We start from the raw sequence: 14,117 nt of genomic DNA, 5'->3' as shown, positions 1-14,117 counted from the left end.
AACTCAGCTCTCCTGCTCTGAACCATCACCTCTGAATTTCCCTATAAATGTGAATACTTCCTCCCCCTAGTCCTTTCTCTCTGGTTCCCTCCTCCCTTCCTGGTCCTTTCCATTCTCCCCTTCCTGCCCCCTTACCAATCTTCTCCTTCCTCCTGACCTCCCTCCCATCCCTCACCCCCTCCTAGCCCTCTCCCCCTTCTCTTCTCTCCCTTCTCCCCATTCCTTCTGTCCTTTAGCCCCTCCTTCTCCCTTCCCATCTTCTGACCTGGAATGGATCAGTGACGCCAATGAGGATGTTTTGGCTGTGACTATAGTAGCCAAGTATAAATTCACCCCCACCCCTTGGGAGTGACTCTTCACTGAATGTCACCTGTGAGGGACAAGAAGGGGAGGTGTTAGGTACCACTGACCACCCAGTTCTCAGAAGGCTGGGTCATGGGTCTGTGTGTCTAGGTATGCCCATGTAGGCATGTCCATATAGGTGCAGACATGTATCTACATGTATGTGTGTGTATGTGTAAGGTGGGAAGGATGCAGAGAGGGGGCCTCAGAGGGGAAGAGAGCAACTGAGGCCCCTTCCCGTAGGATGTGGGGGGGGTCACCTGGTACATGCTGCCATCCACATCTTCATGCTTGGCCCAGACGTATGCCACGTAATCCTTGCAGTGTCGGAAACCCACCTGCAAGGAGGCAGAGTGCGGGTTAAACACTTGTCAGAGGCAGGCAACTCTGTCCTGCCCTTCCCTCTGGGGTCTGTTCTCCCAGGTCTGCCTCAGTCTGTCTACTGGTCAGTTTGAGGTTTATGGGCCCTGATCCTGGCTCGGTCCCTGGTGCTCGAAGCCCCTGATTGCAAGGACCAAGCATCATTTCAAAGGAACCATGAGGAAGCCTCCTACTGGCCTCTCGATAGAGGGGGTGGCCTCAAGGTATAGAACGAGACATATATTTTTGTCTAATGCAGCAAATGCAGGAGTCTGTTTTGCTTGTCTATGCGTGTTTGTCATAAGGGATTTGTTTTGTTTTGTTTTTGTTTCCCCAATGGGGAAGAGATGTGGAAAAGATAGAAAACAAGTTAATGCAAAAAAAAATTATTATGTTTTTAAAGAACAAGGGCTCCAAGTCAGAAGGTTAGAATCTGAATCCCAGGGACAGCTAGGTGGTGCAGTGGACAGAGCACCAGCCCTGGAGTCAGGAGGATCTGAGTCCAAAGCTGGCCTCAGATACTTAATAATTGCCTAGCTGTGTGACCTTGGGCAAGTCACTTAATGCCATCGCCTTAAATAAATTAAAAAAGAAAAAGAAAAATTGAATTTGAATCTCAGCTCAGATCCAAACTAAACTGGATAACTATAAACAAGGGACTTACCTTTGAGCCTCAGTTTCCTCAACTGTAAAATGGGCATAATAATGCACTATGTCACAAGGAGTACAGAGACATTATTATTGTTATCTATACAGAATCCAGTCTCACCCCAGGGAACAGGAAAAAAATGGGAGAATGCAAAGATCCAGGGGAGACTTTAGATTATGTTTTCTTAAAAGTCTCTGAAAATGAGGCTAAGGCTGAGAACTAGAAGAGCTCTCAAAAGTTATCTAATCCAAACTCCCTCATTCACCAGTTTAACAGATGAAAAAACAGGCTGGGGGAGGGAGGAGGAGGACAGAATCAGGAGAGGATGCATAGAGAACACTGGACCTTCTGCCTGCTCAAGGCTGTGACCTCCTTCCAGCCTCCACGAGCTCCTCTCAGGCAGAGGAGTCCTTTGGCATTGCTCAGGAAGGGTGGCAGAACTGGGGCTGAGTGGAGGTGACTGGCATCACACTTTGTCCATTGGTCCAGGTCCAAGCCTGATTCCAAGCTCTGTAACATCCCCTGAATCTACTCCCCACAAGCTTTTCCTCAAATATGTAATTTTGGAACTAACTTCAAGAGAAGGAATCCTCCAAGTCAGGGCTGTCCAACCTTACTTTTATAAGTTTTTATTGAAACAATAGATGATATATTTTGATTTGACAGTTTAGTGAGAGCTCTGTGGTAGCTCAGCTTCGTTCACTAAAGTATTTAGTAAAACCACAGGGGGCCACATAAAATTGCACTGCTGGATGGGTTTCATGGGACCTCTGGGCCATATTTTGGACAGCCCTACTCCAAGCTATAATATTCCTTATTCTGCATTTCTAAGGCCCCTCCCAGCTCTGATATTCCCTGTTCTACTGAACTCTAAGGGCTCTTTGAGTCCTGCTACTTGACTGTCCTCCTTGGGACAGGTGGTGCCATAACCCACAGTCTTTTCTCATGGGGGCCAGGTGGGTGTCTCACCCTATAGAGGCCGATCCAGTCCCAGGAACTTCGTGCAAAGACACTTTCCATGCGGTAACGGACCACAGCCTGGTCAGATTTCAGCCACTCATCTGCTACATCGATCCTCACCAGGGGCACATCTTCTCTGTAGGCAAACTGTCTCCAGGGATCAGAAGAGGGTGTACAGAGAAGTATTGGAGGAGGGAATCATTTTGGAAAATGCGATAATGTCAGGAGGAAGAGTTCTGACCCTGCTCTCACCCAGGAAAGTAGCCAAGGTTGCATTTACCTCGGCCAGTTGCCCAAGATTCCCCCTGGGAAATGTGTAGAATGCTATTTCCCTTCTAAGTCTTTGAGCAAGTTATGCCCTGTTTTTGATCTTCAGGTATTTTTAGCCTTGAAAATGGGGATAAGATTTTCTGCCCTGCTTCACTTGTGCTGTTGCTATACAAGCTCAAATGGAATAATAAACATGCTTTGTAACCACAAAGACCTATAGAAATAACTAGTTATGATTTGTGTCCTAGGATCGTGTTATTACTGTTACTAATGGGAGAATGCAAAGATCCAGAGGAGACTTGAGAAGCCATTCAGACTGGTGTTTTCTAAACCAATTTTGCTTCCACACTTGGGGACCTGAAAGATAGTGAAGGAACCTGTGCTTGCTGCTCCAAGGTAGGATGGAGCTGAGAGAAGGGTTGGAGTACCCCTAGGACAAAGAGCTGGGAAGGGAGTTGGTGGGGGTAGATTTTGGAACAAAAGAGAAGATAATATATTGAATGGTGCTAAGAATCAGAGTTTTAGAGAGGTCGAGAATCCCAGAGGTCATCTGTTCCAATGCCCTCATTTTATATATTCTGAACTCAATGTTCAGAGAGTAATTTATAGTTGGTGAAACGATTTGAAAACAGCTAATCTGGGCCAATTCCCTGTTTCTGAGATTGCTTAGTGTGTTCCTGACTCCTAGTCCTCTAGTCTTTTTCTTGTTGGCTGGAACAAATGAGATGCCTTGTGTCCTAACTTTAGTGATTAGAGGGTCAGGGACAAGGCGAAGACTTCTGGAATAATGAGCAGGAGGGAAAGAGGTGGGGAATCAGACTGATGAGGGAAATGAAGTAGGAGCAATAAATAGGGGGTCCAGGAGAGGCCTAGATGGTGTTGGGACAGTCCTCACCTGCAGGACAAAGAGGGCAGCCACAGGCTTGTGGTCACTGACAGTGTATTCCATATGGCTCCGGTAACTGTGCTGGGTCACCTGTACTCGGTGGCTCTCGCGGCCAGAGGGGCTCCGTCCTCCACTTGGTGCCTTAATCTTCCAGAGGATTCGGTCTGTCCAAGCAGGTTTTCGCTTCTTGGCACTGTTTCCAGGGGGAAAGGACCAGAAAAGGGGATTATGGAAATCAGAGCAGGTGCCTGATGCCTTTTCCCTTCTTCTCCTCAGGCCTCCCTGCCCTCCATCATCACAGGCTCCTGGGAACAGACTTGGCCTTACCTGGTGTCATAATAGTTGGTGCCCACATCAAACTTGAAGGTGGGAGCAAAGGTGAGGGGCCCCTCCTGGAAGCCCTTGAGGACCGGCCAGGAGTCTTTGGCCAGGTTCAGCTAGGATGAGGGCAAGGGGCAAAATTAGTCAGGAGGTTGACCTGGGATAGTCCTGAATCCAATTCACTGGGTTTTTTCTAAACTCAGGGGACAAGGTTTGTTGGAATCTTAGAGTCCTTCATTTCACAGAGCCAAGCTTATAGAATATTGGAGCTGGGAGGGAGGGAAGACCCGATTTCAGATATCAGAAAGACCCTGGAACCTAGAATGACAGAGCTAGGAGGGCCCTTGGAAAGGAAATTGTCAGAACTGAGAAGGACTCTTAGAACCTAGAAAACCAATGCTGAAAGGGACCTCAGAACCAAGAATGTCAGAGCTGGGAAGGACCCTTAGAACTTAGAAAGCTAATGCTGAGAGGGACCTTAGAGCTTAGACTGTCAGAGCTGGGAGGGCCCTTGGAAAAGAAATTGTCAGAACTGAGAAGGACCCTTAGAACCTAATACTGGGAGGGACATTAGAACCTAGAATGGCAGAGCATGGCAGATGGGCTCTCAGAAAACCTTGTGATTCTGCAGAGGGTTAGATCTGAAAGCAAAGGACCTTCATTTGAATCCTTTGTCTGCTACTTACAATCTGTATGAATTTGGGTAAGCCACTTAACCTTTCTGGATTTTAGTTCCTCATCTGTAAAATGGGAGGTCTGGACATGATGATTTCTGGGGTCTCTTCCAGCTCTGAATTAATGATTCTCTGTCAGCACTCTGTCAGCACTGGATTCTATGAGTTTACCCAAGATTGGATCCCTAGTATTAGATGGCAGACAGACTCCTATCTCCCTTTCCTAATATCTTTTTACCCAGTCCTTCTAGCCAGTTCTTGGACCCTGGCCTAGGCTGCTCCCCTAGTCTGGGTTCACCTGAGGTTCCCACAGGCTGGGTCAGACCTAGAAGACAGGCTAATGGGGGGAGGCCGGTCAGGAAGGGGTTGTCTGGCCACCGTGGCTCCAACCTTCTGAATAATTAACAGTGGAAAAGGCTGCCTGTATACCAGAACCCCCTCCCAGACAGGGCCTGGCTCAGAGTAGGCTTCTTAATGTAACTCACAATAGGAGTGGAGGGATGGGGGAGGAAAGGCCTTGGGCCGTTCTTCAAGTCTGGAATGCAGACTGGTACCAAGCTAATTGCAGGAGAACAGGAGAATTGGACAGCTCACTCTCTGCCTGTGCTGCATGTGGATAGCTAGGGTGGGTATGGGGTGGAATCCCCCGTCTGGTCTTTACCTGATCCTTCTCCCAGAGCTTCTGAAGTTGGTTGTTATCAATGGCAAACTTGACAAAGTGCAGATCATAACTCTCGATGCGGAAGTTGAGGTCCCCAAACCAGAAGACGATGCTGGGGACCAGGGAAGAGATGTGGGTGAGTATTCTGGTTCACCCAAAGGGCATGGCCAGGGGGGAAATGAGAGTAGGTGGAGGGAGCTTCCTACCAATGACTGGGTCTGAGACTTGGGGGCTATAGATGAGGGATCAGTCCTACCCAGCTGTTCATGACACTCCCATCACACCCTCCAAAGAAACCCAAAGCAAAACCAAGAAAACACTCACAAACCCATACTCCTCTGAAAAAGTGAGAATAAGTCAAAATGGAAAGAACACTGAATTTGGAGTCAGAAGGACTCTGTATGAATTCTGCTTTTGGGTAACCTTGAGTAGGCCCTTAGCCTCTGGGTCTCAGGCCCTTCACCTATGAGATAACCCCCTCCTCCCTAGGGCCATCCTTCCTCCAGTCCCCTTTAATCAAAAAGGCAACTTTTTTTAAAAATTGAGTTTATGTCATTGTCCTAGGAATTCTCAGAATACTCATGCTCCCCACTTCTCTAGGGCATTATAAACCAACCTGAAAGGTGCTTTCTTCAAAAATCTGTAGAATAAGTAGGAAGCATGAATATTTCCATCATCTTCATTTTCCATAGGGGAAAATGATTTGATCACAGTCACAAGCAAAAGTAGCTCATTGGAAGCTCACTGGTCTTTCTGTCCCCAAGCCCACTCCCTAGCCCCCACCCGTCGTACTCATGGTCCAGGATGCCGTGGGCCATGGGCCCCTCAAACTGTTGCATGTTGAGGATGGTCATGAAGTTTTCCTTCCGCTGTTCAGCTTTGTCCATGTGGGCAGGCAGGTGACAATTGAGGAAACAGACCATGTGGCCGAAGACCGAGAGACGGATGCTCACTCCACCCTTGTTACCCTGAAAATCATAACAAACATAATTTTCTTGTGCGTGGACAGTCCTGGTACTTCCCATGTGGACACTACCTCCACAGATACATCTGCAACTCAGTCTTAGAGAGTTGCCTAGAATACTTAGAGGTTAAGTGACTTGTCCAAGGTCACTCAGCCAGCATGGTTCAGAGGCAGGTCTTCTTGACTGGAGGGTGCTTCTTAAATGCCATGATGGCTGTGAATCCCATCAAAGTTACAGTCTTTCTCCCCATTAGGGGATGAAAATATAATTAGAAAATGTCTAAAAAATAAAAATACAGGGGGTGGAGCCAAGATGGCGGAGTAAAGGCAAAATAAAACTACACATAGATAGCGTTCGTTTGTGGTTTTCTAAGTCAGTAAGTGGTCCACAGGGAGCAGTTGCTATTTGAGTTGACCAGATGCTCTAGACAGCTCTCTCTGAGATGAGAAGTTGTAGAAGGTGGCTGCCTGCATCCTTACAGGGAGTTTTCTCACTTGGGAGTTCCTGATAATGATTTAATGGCTGTTGGAGCACCTAGGTTCATGGTCCTATAAGTGTTGTGATCATCCCCAATGTCCTGAGGACCAAAGAGGTTTTTCTCTAAGTCCCCCCAAGGTGGAACAGTCATTTAACATCAGTCCGGCATCCTAGGCTCCCGGCTCTGCCTCCCAGACCAAGTTTATTCTGTCACATTTTGGCAGAAATGGATGGAGACTCAGTATTCCCTGACCTTCCTTCAGTCTCCCTCAGGGACTCACCCAGTAGCCACCCAGCCCGGTCCGGGTGCAATCTGTCTGGATGTCCCGGAGGAAGGGCAGGTGATAATACTTGGCAAAGACCAGAAGAATCACTCCTTGCATTCTCACCGTGCTCACCTGGGGAGAGGCAGGTCATGGGCTGGGGGGAGGGAGGGAGAGGGAGCAAGTAGGGGGGGCGACGTGGAAAATGACAGAAACAGGCATAGACACCTAGTGCTAGAGATGGAAGGGTCTTCAGAGGAAACTGAGGCTCAAGGAGATGAAGGGATTTGCTAGTGAGGTCACAGGATCCTAGAGTTAGGAAGGGACTTCAGAAACCATCTAGTTTCATTTTACAGATGGGGAAACTGAGGCCCAGCAGTTTAGCCAGGATTAGAATCTGAGGACTCTGAAAGAAGCAAGCAGCCTCATAGCCCACTCCTAGCTCTGAGAAGCTCCCAACCCTCCACAGGTTCCAGGAGGAGGGAACCTCTGTTGGGGCAGTGGTCACTACCATGACGAAGTTGAAGGGGCCCAATGCCTCCATGAAGAGCTCACTCCACTGGTCAGTGAAGAGTGCATCCTTAAGTCTCTGGTTGATCATGGAATTCACCTCCTGCAGCCTGGGGGAGGGGCAAAGGAAGCATGTTGGGGCTCAGGGTCCCTATTGGAGGAGCACCCAGCTGTGACCACCCCCTCCTCATTCCAGCTGCCCTCCCTCACCCCAAGCAGGGGGATGTCTGGTTCACTGCTCTTATCTTTCTCTTTTTTTTTTTTTGTTTAGGTTTTTGCAAGGCAAACGGGGTTAAGTGGCTTGCCCAAGACCACACAGCTAGGTCATTATTAAGTGTCTGAGGCTGGATTTGAACCCAGGTCCTCCTGACTCCAGGGCCGGTGCTCTATCCACTGCCCCCCTCCCTTCTCCTCCCCATCATGTGGTGGGAGATGCTAGCAGGAGGTCAGGCTGGTCTGAAGCATCTATGGTATCAGCCAGGCAAATGTAAGCTCTTAGAGGACAACAGTCATGTCCTCAATGAGAGACTATCTGAGCAGTGGGTGTCTGGAGAGAAATGGCATCTGGAGAAGGGACCGTAAGGTCACAGGTCAGAAATCTAGACCATCTAGTCCAACTCCTAGTTTTTGTAAAAGGAGAAACTGAGGCCCAGAGAGGAGCAGTAACTTGCCCAAGGTCACCTAGGTGACAACAGAGTGCCTACTCTGGGTCCTCTGACTCCAAATCCAAGATCTTTCCCACTGCACCCATCAACTAGACAACCAATATTGTGTGTAAAGCATTGTGCTGATGACATACAAAGACAGTCCAAGTTCTCAATTTCTTGAGAAATTGCTGTGTCTATCGAGTTTCATTGAGGTGTAGGTTGGGAGGGAGAAGGTGTTAAAAGGAAGTAGGTCCCCCCCCCACCATGGCTCTTACCCAATGGCTATCATGTCTGAACCACTGCCGTCATCCCCGTTCTGATGCAGGAGGGAGGTGACATCATCAGGGGGCATGGCAGTGCCCACGTTCCACGTCACTATGGTGATCCTGCCGAGCGAGCCAAACTGGACATGGGAGGGGCAGCATCCCCTGTGCCCCCTGCCACCCCCAAGGTCTTCCACAAAGAGCATTGTCCCTCCTGGTCAGGCCCAGGGTCCCCCTGCTAGCCCATTCAGTTGTTTGGACCAGGAATTTTGCTACCCTGGGGGATCAGAAGATGGCACTGCCATCCCAGGGGCTAGAATCCAGGCTAACCTGTATTCCCACTCTGTGAGGTGTCTCTCTCCCCACCCCCACCCCCTAGCCCAGGATCTCCAGGAGCTCCCCCTTCTCACCGGAAGCCAGGATCTCCTCTGCAAGTCGATTGTGCTGACCAGGCAGATCCAGAGGGGGAAGAAGGGAGAGGCGTCTGAAGGGTCTGGATTGTTGGGTCAGGGCTCCTGTGCCCATTTGGGCTGGTCCCATTTGTACTTGGCTTAGAGGGGGATGTTTCAGGAGGCTTAGGGGGTGGGGGTCCTAATTGCCCAGCCACATTAACATGGCTAGCACTTGGGGAACGGTTAGGAGAACGGTTAGGGGAAGGGGGTGGCTTCGGGAGGGCAATGGGACCTGCTGTCGAGGCAGAGAATGTTGGCTTTAGTGACACCGGAGACAGCAGAACTGGAGAGCGGGCCCCTGCCTCCGGCTGGCTGTGGCTTGTGTCCAGTGGCAGGGCTTGGGGTGGCCTAGGCAACAGAGAATCATCTGGACTGGGATTCCGGGGGGCTTCAGGCCGAGGTCGGAAGGAGGAAGAGAGTGAGGGACTGTGTGCAGTCTGGCTGAGGGTGAGGGCGCTCCCAGCTGGTGAGGGGGTGCCAGCTCCACCCATGCCCTGGAGCTGGGGAACAGAGAGTCTCTCAGAAGAGGGGACCAGTTTGGACTGGGTGGCCATCCAATCCTTAGATGACGGGGCTGAGGCTGGCTCTAGGGATGCCCATGATGGGTCTCCAGCAGGTGACACCTCTCTCTGCTCCACTAATGATGAAGCTGGACAGAGTAAGGGGCAGGACAAGGCAGAACTCTGGCTTGTGGATGCTGGGGCCAACCTCTGGCCCTGTGGGGATGGGGAGGATGACCTTTGCTCCATAGCTGGGGATCCTGGACTTAACCTGGAAGATGCAGGACCCTGCCTCTGCCCTGGAGAGGAAGAGGAGGACAATGGCTGCTGCTGCTCCACTGGGGGTGTTGGGGAAGGCCTAGTGCCTGTTGCCAAGGAGGAGGAGGAGGAGGAGGAAAAGGAGGAGGGTGGGGGTGCTGTTGGCCACTGCCCCACCGGTGATGGAGTCAGCGTGGGTCCTAGGGAAGGCAGAGATGGTCTTGGACCTGCAGAGGTGGGGGGCTGGCACTTCTCTGCAGACGATGGAGTCAGGTTGGGTCCCGGGGGTGTCGGAGATGGCCTCGGACCTGCAGAAGGAGGGGGCTGGCACTGCTCTGTAGGTGATGGAGTCAGGGTGGCTCCCAGGGGTGTCACAGCTGGCCTTGGACCTGCAGAAGTGGCCACTGGCCAGGGTCCTGACAGGGCCGGAGTCGAGCTGGGGACTGGGGCTGGTCTCTGCAGCTGAGTGGAAGACAAAGATGATCTCTGCTCCTTGGCTGATGGAGTTGGACTCAATCCCATGGGTGCTGGACTTGATCTCTGTCCCAAGGGCCGGGGGGCTGCCTTCTCCTGTGTGGTGATTAAAGAGCTGGGCTCCACCATAGGGGAAGGCTGGGGAGATATCACGAGAGTGGGAAGGGTCCTAAGGCAAACTCACTCAGTCTGTTCCCTGCTTCCAGATTAGACCCACCCATCCAGGAAGAAGCTAAAATCATAAGAACCAGGTACCTTAGAGTCAGAGGACATGGATTTGAATCCTGAACAGACTACTCACTATCAGTGTGACCTTGGGTAAGTCCCTGTATGGGTTTCGGCTTGCTCCTCTGTAAAGTGAGGTGGCCCCTGAGATCCCCCCATTCCAGCTCCCTATGGATGAGCCTATGCCCCTTCTCCAGCTTACAAAAATGGGATTTCACAACTTCTTGTCGAGATCTCTGACCATGACGAGGTAAATTGTCTCCCAGAGTCCTCTCCCTGACCCCATTCACCCCAAGTCAGAAGCTCCTTTGTCCACTGGCCCAGAGAAGGACCCCCCTCTGTGTAACACCAGTCTCCAAAGGTTGGAAGTCTGTAGAATGGAGAGCAGGAAGCAGCCCACCACCCTCACTGCAGACTAGCCCAAAATTGGAATGGATGAACGTTGAAGTCCTTTCTGGTTTTAAATCTTATGACTGCCCCCAGCCCCAGGAGAGCGACCCTCAAATCAGAGCAGCCCCTGGTACAATCCTTAGGAGTTTCTCCCTGGATAACATCAGAACTTGAACCCAAGCCCTTGAACTTACTGATCAGTTGATGTTTCACATCGGACCCAAGCCCCAACCAGCCCTCACCCCCCAATTGGCTCACCTCAGCCTCTGTGCCCGCCCCCAAGTCCAATGAGAATCAGAGGAAAGAGGGAGTGGGTGGTTGGTCCTGGCTCCCCACCTCCTTCCTGCCCTCCTCCCCAAGGGAACTTATTAGGGAAGGGCAGGTGGGAGGCTCAGGATGGGGAGGAGGGAGTTTCCCACCTACCCCTTGGACCCCTCAGAGGAGTACTTTCCTTGGGAAAGGGCTCAATGGGAGGGTGACTGACCAGGGTCCCACCCCAGGGAGTCTTTGACCCTGCTCCCATCCCAGGGGGACCAGTTTGGGGTCAGTTTGTACTCTGGGTTCAGCCCTCCTCTCCTACTTCCCTACCATCTAGCAGACATGGAACCCCAGGCCATAACAACTTGTAGAACTTAGGGCTTAGGGGCAGCTAGGTGGCGCAGTGTATAGAGCATCAGCCCTGGAGTCAGGAGTACCTGAGTTCAAATCCAACCTCAGACACTTAATAATGACCTAGCTGTGTGGCCTTGGGCAAGCCACTTAACCCCACTGCCTTGCAAAAATCTAAAAAAAAAAAAAAAAAAAAAAAGAATGTAGGGCTTAGGGGATGTTGGGGTTCTTGGAACCCCAGTGACATCAGATTCTTGGAACCTTGGGTCTTTGTTGCTCTCAGAATCCTTGGACAGTGGGGTTCTCTTGATCTGGGGCTCAGGAAGAAATTTGAAATCACCAAGGAGATGTCAAGGAGGAGATTGAATAAGACCTGAGAGGTCCTGCCTGTCCCCTAGGCCCAGGTCTCCTGAAGTCCCACCATCCTTTGCCCTTTGTTGGAGGGTGTTTTTGACCCTTCCCTTGCCACCCCCTGCCACCCCTGCCTGGACTTCTGTTCTCTTTCACCTTGGAGCAGGAGGAGAGAGCCCAAGCCTGGGAAGGAGAAAATTTGGAACTTAACCCTCAATTTGTGCTAGTCACATCGGGGTAGGTCTCCTAACTAGGGTGGTTGGGCTGGATGCCTTCTATGCACCCTTCTCCAATTGTGTTCCTTTTCTGAAGTGGAGTCTGCCTGGGAGGCTGAGGACCTGGGGTTGAATCCAGACTTGGCCTCTTCCTCCTCCTGGCGCTCAGGTAAGCTCTTCACTTTTGTGAACCTCAGTTTCCCTCCCCAGATGGAAAATGAAAAAGTTGGACCAGATGGTTCCTCAGGTTCCTCCCAGCTTGAAAGCCAGGAACACTGCTAAACGATAGGCAAGTTCCCTTGCAGCTCTGCCCTTCTAGATGCTGAGATTCTTAGCTCTTCTTCAGAAGCCAGCTGCCCTGCCTCAGTGTCCCCTGTGGCCCCCAGGCTCTCTGTCCGCCCTGATCCTGCCTTTCGTTTCCCCTACTTTGCTTCACTCTTCCTTCCCTGTCCCTTGGACAGCATCCAGTGGGGACAAGAGAGCCTGCTGGCCTCCTAGGCCCAGGGCTTCCATCTGACAGCCCCCCAACACTTTCTCAGCCGGTGGGTCCCCAGCCCATCAGCCTAGGTTTTCTATCCTGGGGTGGGGGGGCGGCTCCACGCTGCCCGGCTCGAGGAAGCCCAGAAGCCCCCGGAGCCTCATTTCTGGTGCTGTCTCTGCAGCTGCTGCCAGCGATGCCCCGGTTTGCCGGAAGCCAGGGTGAAGCTGTCCTTGGTTATAATGGGACGTGTGTGTATGTGGACTGGACTCCCCGAGGTGGCTCTGCTTCTTCCTCCTCCTCCTCCTCCTCTTTCTCCTGCCCTGTTCCTTCTCACATAGGTGACTTGATGGCTGGCCTCTCACCACTCGGCCAGGGGCACCTGACAGTAACTGAGGAAGGCTTGGAGAGTCGGCCCCCCCACCTCTGGCTGCCCCCCAGGCTGCCCCTCGTGTCTTTCTGGGGTCAAGCTTTGAAGGCAGTTTGCTCCCCACCCACCCACTCTGCACCCCCTTTTTGGGGAAGGGAAGCGGGACTCTGGGTCCCCAGGTTGACCTCTGAGGTCCCACTCTGCCCCTCATGTCCTTTGGGGGCTTGAGAGAGGCTCACCCACTTGGAGCAGTCTCCCCCCCCAACCATCCCTTGTGGGGGATGGGTGACAGGCCTTAGGAGACACCCCCCACCCCAAGGGGGAGTTAGAGGGAGAGGTCCCAATTGGGGGGAAGTGGAGGGGAAAGGGAGCGCCCCACTTGTCCAGCTAGAGAGCGCTGCTTGAGAGAGGCGACCCCGGCCTCCCCCCTTCCAACCCTGGGGGGTGGGGGTGGCCGGACCCGGGGCAGTGTGGAGGCCCCATCCCTCCAAGCAGGGACCGCCCGCTTTGGCGGAGGGGGCAGATGGCTGGACGGCGCTCCCCGGGCGTGGGGGTGCTGGGGTCCGGCCTGGGCGGGGGGCGCCGCGGCTTACCTCGGGGGCGGCCCGGGGGCGCGGCGGCTGGCCGGGCCTGCGGGGGCCCCCGGCGCTCCGGCGCTGCGGCTCCATGGCACCCCGCTCCCGGCGCCCCGCTCCTGCGGCTCGCCTCGGCTGGCTGGGCCGGCTCGGCCCCGGCTCCCCGGGAGGCTGCCGGTGATGTCACTCGCCGCCCCAACCTGCTGAGGATTTAAAGGCGCAGGGCCCCGGAGCCCCACGGGGGCGCCCGCCCGGGGCCGGGGGCGCCGATCGGCGGGGCGCCCGGGCTGGCAAGGGTCCCGGCGGGAGACCGGCCAGCCCGCCCCGGTGGAGCCTGGCGCAGGAACCCGGACCCTGCCCCTCCTCTGCTGGGGGGCCCACCCGGCTAGCTGCCTCGACCCTCTGGGGCTGTTTTCTCCTCTGTGGAAGGGAGCCCTGGAGGACCCAAGGCCCCCAGCAGGGTCTCAGACCCTGCCCCAAGCTCCCCTCAAGTTCTGCCAGTCTTCGGAGGCCCCCTCCTGCTCTGGCTGGTTGGCCTCACATCTTATCTCTGACATTCATCTCCAGGACCTTGGGCAAGCCTCTCTGTGGCTCAATTTCCTCCTCCGTAAAATGGGGATGATGACACTCACTGGCCTCTCCCAGCTTCAAACCAACAGGACTGCGTCCCTTGAAAGGGCCCTTCTCTTCCCAGCCTTCCAGGGTCTAAATTCCTTCTGGGATTTAGCTCCCTCATGGCCTTTCTCCATCATTTCCCAGCCTTCCAGGGTCTGAAATTCCTTCTGGGACTAAGGTCTCTATGACTTTTCTCCATCATTTCCCAGCCTTCCAGGGTCTGAAATTCCTTCTGGGACTAAGGTCCCTCATGACTTTAATTTTCCCAGCCTTCCAGGGTCTGAAATTCCTTCTGGGACTAAGGTCCCTCATGACTTTAATTTTCCCAGCCTTCCAGGGTCTGAAATTCCTTCTGGG

At 52.9% G+C, this 14,117-nt stretch overlaps 1 protein-coding gene across 5 annotated transcripts in view; it reads right to left on the bottom strand.

Annotated features, from left to right (window-relative positions):
• The window catches only part of INPP5J (inositol polyphosphate-5-phosphatase J), a 29,019-nt gene that overhangs the window by 1,189 nt on the left and 13,713 nt on the right, over positions 1–14,117 (bottom strand). For 2 of the 5 annotated variants that reach the window (XM_074206387.1, XM_074206388.1), the window contains exons 3-13: positions 8,659–10,070; positions 8,261–8,371; positions 7,340–7,448; positions 6,847–6,963; positions 5,916–6,091; positions 5,124–5,235; positions 3,795–3,904; positions 3,477–3,660; positions 2,321–2,458; positions 603–680; positions 266–370 (exon numbers count right to left, since the gene is read on the bottom strand). In XM_074206387.1, coding sequence (XP_074062488.1) covers positions 266–370; positions 603–680; positions 2,321–2,458; positions 3,477–3,660; positions 3,795–3,904; positions 5,124–5,235; positions 5,916–6,091; positions 6,847–6,963; positions 7,340–7,448; positions 8,261–8,371; positions 8,659–10,061 — 2,643 coding nt within the window. In that variant the 5' untranslated portion in view covers positions 10,062–10,070. Of the gene's footprint in view, positions 1–265; positions 371–602; positions 681–2,320; positions 2,459–3,476; positions 3,661–3,794; positions 3,905–5,123; positions 5,236–5,915; positions 6,092–6,846; positions 6,964–7,339; positions 7,449–8,260; positions 8,372–8,658; positions 12,651–14,117 lie in introns of those variants that run through there. The other 3 variants (XM_074206390.1, XM_074206391.1, XM_074206389.1) reach the window with 2 other exon arrangements.

Source organism: Macrotis lagotis, chromosome X (genome assembly GCF_037893015.1).
Source record: "Macrotis lagotis isolate mMagLag1 chromosome X, bilby.v1.9.chrom.fasta, whole genome shotgun sequence".
NCBI lineage: Eukaryota > Metazoa > Chordata > Mammalia > Peramelemorphia > Peramelidae > Macrotis > Macrotis lagotis.
This window is presented reverse-complemented; position numbering and strand designations above follow the sequence as displayed.